This window comes from Platichthys flesus, chromosome 2, assembly GCF_949316205.1.
Source record: "Platichthys flesus chromosome 2, fPlaFle2.1, whole genome shotgun sequence".
Taxonomy (NCBI): domain Eukaryota; kingdom Metazoa; phylum Chordata; class Actinopteri; order Pleuronectiformes; family Pleuronectidae; genus Platichthys; species Platichthys flesus.
In genome coordinates, this window is record NC_084946.1 from 28,824,902 (window position 1) to 28,834,765 (window position 9,864).

The window sequence follows — 9,864 nt, forward strand, 5'->3', positions numbered from 1 at the left end:
CAGACAGAACGATCAAAGAGGTTAAAGATTAGAAAACAAGAACTCGGCCGTAGCTCTCGAACCTAAACTGAAGTCCAGATAGTTTCCTCAAGTTTTCGGTGACACCACAAATGTCAGTTTCTCCAAAAGGAAGAGATGAATGATTCTCAGTACACTCATAGTTAATAGCTCGACAACCTTTTAAAGACATGGGATGCAGAGGAGGAGACACGGAGGAGGAAAGGTGGTTTAGATATTTTACAGGTTTACACTGAAGATTGTGAAAACACGAGGAGAGTTGTTGTTCACTGAAGCTCAGGTGGAGTTTGAGAGAAGAAGAAGGAGTGAGAAAGAAAAGCAGGAGAGAAAACGTGGACCGAGCTGCTGGTGGGATCATGGTGCAGCCGGGGCTTTCACTGTACAACCACACCATGAGGCTGGGGGAGCCGACGTGGAAAGAGGAGTGGGAGGACGAGATGTGAGATGCACTCCGGGTCCCGTGGGACGCAGATCATTTACATTAGGCCGAGCAACGTTCAGACAGGGAGAGGAAAAGGGAGCGGTGGATGGATAACTGGATAAATGGATAAATGGATGTATACCTGTACGAGATCTTCTTGTCTCTCCATTTCTGTCCCGTCAGGGCGTAGCGTTTGTTCCTCTGTCGGCGGCTGGTGTGAGGATGATCTGGGACGCCACAGCGAGGTCTCCTCATCCACCTGAACACAACCCATCTCAACTTATTCATCCAAACTCAGGACTTCTACGCTCACGTCAAAAACTCAACACATTGGGTCAGACGCTTCACGGGCTCAGTCTGTGGGTTATTAACCTCTACAAGCGTTAAGGTTAATGAAAGCAAACCGTTTCTCACGGAGGTGAAATGCAGCGTTTGTACAGTAATAAAAAACCTGCAAAGTTGAATCTAACATTTGACTCACTCTATGGTCGTCTCATCCAGGACGCCCGTCACAGGAATCCCATAGAAGCGCTGCATGGCGGCCACAGCCGACTGCATGGCCTTCTCCTGCCGCAGGTCGGAGGTGCGGAGGTCGTGAGGCAGCAGGTAGCCGTAGTTCTTCAGCCAGGTCTGAGGGAGAAGAGGAGAAGGAGAGATCACTTGACCTGCAGGAGGAACCACTGAACAGAGTTCTGACTGAATCGTGCTGATGACCCCGGATGATGAACGACAGAAACCTTCCCCACCAAGAAACACCTCATGAACCATTAAAGAGCGTGTTACTGAGAGGTCTTTTTCCAGTGAGGACTGAACGCTCTCTCTCCACAAAGAGCCTCTTCACTGGAGCGACTGTCACATCTCGACAAGCCGTGAATCGGCTTCATCTGAGCGCGTCACTCATTTCTGTTTTTCTCAGTTTTGTCTTCAAACATGTCAACGGACTCAGCGTCTCCAAAGACAAAGGCCGAGGAACCAGGAGCTGGGTGACTGGCAGCTGACTCATTAACATCTGAGTTTATATAAATATAAAATCCTTCACAACAAACCAGAGCTGGCGCCAGGTTGAGTTAATGCTTCATTTCTATTGGTTGTTTGTGATTTTATTTCATATTTGTGGTTTTATGAGAATCTTTCATTAATCGTTGTCTTTACTCACGAGTTCAATGCAAACATGACGCGCTAACACGAGCTAACAGCTAATTCAGCTCGTTTCACTCTGTGAGACGACTCCTGAGTCACAACACTGAACGACAACAGGACTCTTCTCTCTGCAGAGGAGGAAGAGCAGAGGAAGAAGAAGAGGAAACAGTGGGACCACAAAATAAAGGAGGCTAAAAACAGACTCGGGCTGAGAGAAGGAGAAGAGAAACGATGGACTTATGTCAGAGAGAAACCGAGAGAAGGGGAAGAAAGGAAAGAGCCGATCCCAAGTCCACAAGTTTCTAATATGATTTTCATGACGCTGTAAAATATCTCTTTGCAACGCTGTCGTCTCTTTAATGTGACGCAGCACGAGCCTCAAGGAGCGAGGGAACGACGGAGAGAGAAAAAAGAAAACAAGGGAGCTAAAAGAGGAGGTGTGGGGGGGGGGGGGGGGGTGGCTGCCTCCTTCTCTGCTCATTAATATTTCAAAGTGTGCAGCAGCTCCACTCGCAGCCAGTCCAGCCCGGGCAGATCATCACTTCCTCTTCAGCAGATAAAGGTTATGAAGTAAAAATAATATCTACATGTATGTGATGACCATGGCTCATAACGCCACCTAGTGTTTCAAACAGGATCCATGTTTACGTAGATTCAAGTGTTTATGACGTCTCTACATCAGCATATTTAAATTAACCTCTAAACCACCACATTGTGTCCAATCAGAGACGTCCCCCGTCCTCGTCCTCTGCTGAGCCTCCACTGTCTCTCCAAGATGCTTTCAGAAAACACTGAAGCTCCAGAGACACCTCGCCAGTCCAGACAATGTTTGCATGAAAATAAAATAAAAACACAAACTGAGATCACCTGTTGTGTATTTATCGTGGTCGACCGACTAAACGTTGTGTTCCTGCTCAACACATTAGCTGTGTTGATATGACTCATTCAGATCTGATCTAATCTGATTTTAATCCCAACTGTAAATCTGAAACATGAAACAAGGGTTCGTGAACGGAGACATGAAACCGTCAAAGAACACGGAAATGAATGGAAATAGAAAGATGAATAAATAAAAGTTGAAAATGTGGAAATGAAGAGTGACACGCACTCGACCAATCAGGAGTCAGTGTCTCAGCCTGTTTTCATATCATCTAATAACTGATTCAAACCAAACTGATCAGAAACTTGAACAAACTTCAGAGAGAGAAGAACGAGCTGAAACATCTTTAAACTTTTATTTAACGTCTACTTTGATTCTTTAGTTTGGTTCATGTCCCGTCAGCTAACATGGAGGAGGAGGGTTGATGACCAGGGCTGTAGCCAGACACATGTCCATTTGTCCGTCCACGTGTCGGGATAATCAGAGAGACGTGTTTGCGATTGGGAAGCTGTTGACGTCAACACTTATGAACCAATTAACACGATGTCACTAAAAAGAAGGATTTTAAAATGTCTCACGTGCTGCAGCTTCATGAGCTCTTATATCTGTGTACATTTGATGTTTCTGGATTTTGTACAGCGTGTCGTGTTGTGAGCATGAACCCGTCGAGACGTCACCGTTTGGAGTTGCTGGTTTGAAACCACCGTGTGAACATTTTGTCCAGCGCCATCTTGTTATAAAAAGACTCCAGAGTTTACGTCCATTTTCACGAACGGTTTATGGCTCCTCTCTGTTTTCTGTCACTTGTTCATAACTACGTTCATCGGCCTGTTTCTCCGACGCCTCCACCCGCCTGTCGCCTCGTCAGCTCCTCTCCTCCATCCGTCTGCTGTGATATAAATACACCCGCCCTCTGCTAAACTATTTACCATCTCTCAGCTCGAGTGCAGCCCGTCACGCCCTCCCCCCCGATCGGCGAGGGTTCTGCTCACGGAATGAACCCTCTCATGACAGTTTGTGAGTTTTTCACTGAGTCAACAACAACAACTAAGTTCTGATACACAAGAGGAGCCAACACGTGAAAACAGCAGAGGACACCAGACTGTCCCATCGACCAATCAGACGCTATTAGTTGTTATATTCGTCGGAGATGTTTGGAAGTTAAATTTGTCTCTTTGACCCGGTGAGACGGACGAGACTCGGCAGAGGACGGAACAGATGATGAGACGGACGCAGATTTGAAAACGTGAACGAGCTCCACGCAGAACATGGAGGACGTCCACATGCAGGTCATTGAATCTACAGAACACGTGTTTGTTCAGCGCCATCTTGGTTCTTTTAAAACCAGACGTACCCATATTTGGAGGAGTGGGGGGTGGAACCTCACTAAGAGCTCAAGGACACGCCCACATATACCTGTCACCTGCCTCCATTTGACACTACTAGCCCCCCCCCCCCCCCCCGCAACACATCTGGTGCTTTATGGTCTGTTTGACTCTAAATGATCATAATTCACTAATTGATCATCAGCTGTTTGAAGAAGACTTGAAACTAGAGACTGAGACAGAAGCTCCTGAATGTTCACTGACTTTATAAAGTGAGAAGTCACTTTCTATAGAAACTACCAGAGTCGCCCCCTGCTGGTCACTACACAGAAGACAGGCTTCAGACCTGGAGTCTACGTCCATTTTCATAAAAAGTGTTTCACTATTTAATGAAGGGAGAGAGAGAAAGAGAGAGAGAGAGAGGTGAAGAACCAGGAGTCCTGACACTGAACTGCTCATCACACTGTGTGTGTTCACTGTCATCTCTGTCTACACACACGATGACTCACACCTTCATGAAAATCATTATCTCCTACTTTCAAAAATGACGACAATAAATCGACATAATACTTCAGTTTACATCCTACAAAGCATTCTGGGAGCTGTAGTTTCCAAACCTAGAGCAGGACCATCCCTCAGATAGAAGATTATGGCTCATATACCACACACACATACACACACGCACGAACACACACACACACGAACACACACACACACACACACACAGTTTATTGTGGTGGTGTCATGTGAAACCCTTTTGAAGAACACACAGGTGGGACTGATGGGCTCAAAGCTATGACCTCATGTCAGTGGTGTCCTATAACACTCTACCCACACAGACACACACAGACACACACACACACACACAAAATCAATTTCAAAATGTAATTTCCTTCGTTGGATCAAATAAGTTGATGGAGAGAACCAAAGAAAAACAGGAAGAGAAAAAAACAAAGACAAGAGGAGTCAGACTGGCTGTCTCAACAAAACAAATATCTGACTTCTTTACTTTAATTTACTTTACTTTACTTTACTTTACTTTACTTTACTTTACCAGGAAGGTCCCACTGATATACCGTAGAAACAGGGATCCCTCTGGTGAAGATGAAAATGACTTAACTGCCCTAAAACTAAATGTGGTTCCCACTGTGGAGTAAAATGTTGTGAGTCTGTAACACAACGCTGAACAAGTGGAGGAAACAAGTGCAGGTATGAGTGAGAGAAACGGGTAACGTTCATGACTCTAATATGAAGTAGGAGAAAACGGCCTCACTGTGAACCGCTAACATCAAATTGAAACAACAGAAGTGAACTCGCTGACTGTGTATTGATCATGATTCACTCTGTCCCGGCTGCTTGAGTAATAAAACAAATTAAAACAATCAACCTGAACATGAGCAGAAGATGTTCATGTCCTCAAATGGTACAATCCTCTCATCAAATGCACGATGACAAGTCTCTATTTGTGTGTGTGTGTGTGTGTGTGTGTGTGTGTGTGTGTGTGTGTGTGTGTGTGTGTGTGTGTGGGCGGACGATAGAAAAACAATGGCTAGAGTGAAGGAAAGTGAAGATAGAGAACTACAGAGAGAGTGAGGGATGAATAAAGAGGAAGGAGAGTGAAACAATGCACTGGGAGGCACAGCAGGCGCCGTGAGAGAGAGAGAGAGAGAGAGAGAGAGAGAGACAGAGAGAGAGAGACAGAGAGAGAGAGAGAGACAGAGAGAGAGAGAGAGAGAGAGAGAGAGAGAGAGAGAGAGAGAGAGAGATAGCGCTTCACTCCGAGGACGACGGCAAATCAGGACAAAGCTTAAGACGACTGGTAACAGCCATGAATACTGAGCCGCCTGCAGAGTGTAGACACACACACACAGACACACACACACAGACACACACACACAGCCACACAGCTCTGATCCTGTAAGTGCAGCCTCATTTAGTCCAGTTCTCAGGTGTAATGTTGTGTTTAAAGCCCCCCAGAGAAATGCCCTAACCCCCCCCCCCCCCCCCACACACACACACACACAGACACACACACTCTCATCTGATAAAACCATCATCAACACAAAGTTTTCTTTTACCTCGTTAAATTATGATGTTGACAGAGATAAGCATCATAGATAAATGTGCTTGAGTAAAGAGCAGGGGCCTCTTGGTGTCTTTTACTGATACTTCTTATATATTTTTATTTTCTACTTAATTGCGTATATCATTATATTTGTCACTTTCCCTGAGCTCTATTGTCTTACTCATTATCTAATCTAATAAATATGACTCGATGCTGTGAGTACACACAGTTCCACTCACATTTGTACATATTTATTCTCTTTTTAAATGTATTTTGTTGTGAATTTGTCTCTAATTGTCAACGTGGGCCGATACAGTGTGTTTGAAATGTTCACTCTGTGAAACTCTGCATCAGACGCGATGGAAACCAGCTCATTAAATCCCAGTATCCCAGCTGGTTTCACACATGAACATGATTCACATGTCGCCTCACAGAGAAACATCACGTACATGACGTCTGCATCCAGCCTCACAAGTCCCAGACACACACACACACACACACACACACACACAGACAACCATCAAACACGAGTGGGACAGAAACTGAGAGCACCGACACACAACAGATCTGTTAAACGGCTGCGTCCCTGTGAGTGGACCAGCATCTCTGAGCCTTTTTCAAACACAACAACAGAAGACGACCTGCAACAAACCTTCACAGAGAAAAACACACAAGCAACAAACAGGTGTCTTCATCAGTCGCTCGGCCCCACAAACATGCTCCGTCTTTGATGTTGCACTGAACCTTTGATCCAGGAAACCAGGAGGCCCATCACGACACAGAGAGTGAACACTCCTGTGGTCGCACAAAGACACCGTGAGGCTGAGTGTGTTTCCACTGAGAGGAGCTGCGTGAAAAAAAAGAACGGAGGAACAACTAACGACAACCGCTCCCAAGTCACGAGTAGCTATCAGTCAGAGATTCATTCTCGTGTTGCTGTCTCGTAACTTCCACCTCAGATGATTGGCTCAGGACGTTCCTCTCTGAGAGTCTGAAGCTTCATGGTTCCAGGTTTCATCTGATCTGTTAGTTCTGGCTTCATCAGCGACGTGGGCGGAGTCTACCTATACTTGACTCTGATTGGTTTGTAGACGGTGTCTGACGTGGGCGTGGTGTCAGTGTGTGTGTGTGTGGGGGGGGGGGGGTTGGTAGGAAATAATTAAAAATAATTTCACAGGATTTAACTGATCGATCTTCATCCTTTCTCAGAAGAGCCGTGGTCTGAGGAACCTCTCACACCTTCTGGTTCAGTCTGAGGGTCTGGAACACACCAGGTGTGAACGAGTCCTCACTATACGTGTCTTTAAAGATTCACCATATTTCAAGATGATCTTAACAAATTCATCCGCAGATATTTGCTGATTACATCATTACTTTTCAAGCAAAGACACCGAATCCTCCCTGGTGTGATTTTGATTTTCTTTGTTTTGAATTCCTTCAGACATTAAACTCTTTGAAGAATCTAGTGAGGGGATTTATGGTCATTTTTCTCAGTTTCTGTTATTTCTGTTGAGATATTGATCAGCGGATGAATCAATAATGACAACAGCGTGGTGACTTCCTCTCGTCCTCCTCAGACACGTCTTTGTTTCTCAGGACACTGGAACTGATCTGTCACCCAGAGGATTTCAAACCTTCTGAAACGTTTTGCAATCAAAGTTTGAACTGTGACGAAAACTGTACAGTGCATGTGTTCGCGGCCACATCAGGATTATGATTTCACAGGGTAGAGAACCGGGCTGGGTGAAAACATCTCATCCTTTGTGCGGCACCATGACCCCGGCTGTGAGCAGCCACATGCGATTCCTTTGTCTGGATGAAAGTGTCACAAGCAACACAAACATCACTTAACGCCACTGATCACGTCTCCCGGAGCTGGAAGTCAGGAAGAGCTCCTCACAACACGTGGCCAACATCTGCAGCAAGGTAACAAAGCATCACAACATGTGTGTGTTTTCCGACAGGAGAGGATCTTCACCTCCTGAAGACACTTCACCGTGAGCATCATCTCCACCACGCACACGTTCCCACATCAACACAGAACTTTGTTCTCTGCTAAATAATATTTCTTAAATTTTAAAGAGTGCATCTGCCTGCACCTCCTCCCCTCTCTCCTCCCCTCTTCTTCTCCTCTCCTCCGACTCCTGCCATTTCCATAAATTATGGAGGGAGGCTATATTTGGACCCAGTGAAGGGAGAGAGTGAGGAGAGGTGGGGGGGGGGGGGGTGGCTTTGTTCACATGAAAGCAGCTCACTCCTTCAGGTTCACTCCAATGATCTGTTCCACTGAGGAGGCAACACACATGTGCAGCATCGACAACACAATAACCAGCCAGCTCCCGGCCCCTCACCATCTTGGACCGACCACCCCCCCATCCTCCTCCCACCAGCTCCTAATGTAACATTCCCACAGATAAACATGGGGCCTACTGGTTTGTGTGCACTGGTTTAACTGGAGAAGGTTCCGTGCTTCTGGAAACAAAAGATCAGAGCGAGGATCCTCAAACACGCGCTGATGCTCTGTTCATTTATTCATCCCACTGAATCTTTTATCTCCATGAGCCTCCTCACAGGAAGGATGGATGGAGAGAGAGAGAGAGAGAAAGAGAGGGAGAGGGAGAGGGAGAGAGAGACACACAGAGAGACACAGAGAGAAAAGGAGAAGGATGGAAAGGTGCATAAAAACATCCCGAGGAGCGCAGGACTCCGAGCTGCGCGTCCAGACAGGATGTGGAGGAGAGAGAGGGGGTGCATGTGCATCGAGGGTGGAGATAACACACACACACTCCTCTCCAGGTGACGGTGTTTGGATGGATGGACTGATGGATGGGGGGGGGGGGCACTCACCTCCACGATGAACGTCTTCTCTTCTCCACACACGGAAACGACCCAGAGCAGCAGCGGGAAGTAGCAGGTTGTTTTCCAGCAGATTCCCGGCAGCCCCGCTCTCCTCCTCCGCCTCACTCCTCCACCTCCTCCACCTCCTCCAGCTCCTCCACCTCCCGTCGCCATGGCCGTGTCCCCGGTATCTCCCCCCCCCCTCCGGCGATTTCCAGTGCGCCGCTTGTTTACCGGAGGAGTCGGTCCGTGCGCCTCATCCCTCTCTCTTCCCCTGTGCGCGCGTGTATGCGTGTGCGTGTGTTGTCTCTCACCCGCTGTTGGTTTCCTGCGCCTGGCGAGCGCCCATTGCGCAGACTCAGTAGAGAGCTGGGGGAGAGAGAGAGAGAGAGAGAGAGAGAGAGAGAGAGAGAGAGAGAGAGAGAGAGAGAGAGAGAGAGAGAAGGGAGAGAGAAAGAGAGAGAGACAAGGGAGCGAGGGACAAAGAGGAAGAGATAGAGGGTCGGAGGGAGGGAGTGAGAGAGAGAAAGAGAGAGAGGGTTTGAGGGAGGGATGAGAGAGAGAGAGACATGGGATCGAGGGACAGAGAGGGAGAGAGAGAGGGGCGGAGAGAGAGAGACAGACAGACACACACACACACACACACACACACAGACAGATGTAGATGGATGGATGGACAGATATATTTAAGTTGTGAAATGAAAATGTGGCTGAACCTTGACCAGAGAAGAGATTTGTGAGTTCAGGTCTCCGACACCTCCTCTTTTTCCTCTCTCAACCTTTTCTCCCTCAAACGTCTCCTCTTCTTTTTGACCCTCTGTTCTCTCCATCCTGGTTTCTCCTCTCTCACTTCTTCCCCTGTCTTCTTCCAGACGGTCAGATTCACACCTCCCTCTCCCTCCTGCTCAGCTACAGCAGCTCGTGTTTCTCGGGTTGTGAACCGATGATGTAATGTACCTCCTGAACACAAGAGAGTGAAACGATTTTCGTGTTTGAATAGTTGTTTGTCTCGTGAGGACACCGTGAAACACTGACGACCTGTGATTGGCTCCTGCGACACGTGCAGAGACCAGCGGACTTCCTTTTGGGTTCAGGACTCGAACTGTCGCTTTCTGTATTTGGCCTGTTACACAAACCTTTACAATGCAACACATGTTAGTGAACCTGCCGCGTTTCA

General features: G+C 47.1%; 1 protein-coding gene across 1 annotated transcript in view; it reads right to left on the minus strand.

Annotated features, from left to right (window-relative positions):
- mmp24 (matrix metallopeptidase 24) overlaps positions 1-8,813 on the minus strand; it is a 31,762-nt gene extending 22,949 nt beyond the window's left edge. Inside the window, exons 1-3 of the mRNA XM_062410131.1 lie at positions 8,697-8,813; positions 921-1,069; positions 582-698 (exon numbers count right to left, since the gene is read on the minus strand). Of these exons, the coding sequence (XP_062266115.1) occupies positions 582-698; positions 921-997 (194 nt within the window). The 5' untranslated portion in view covers positions 998-1,069; positions 8,697-8,813. The remainder of the gene's footprint in view (positions 1-581; positions 699-920; positions 1,070-8,696) is intronic.
- Between the last annotated feature and the right edge of the window lie 1,051 nt (positions 8,814-9,864).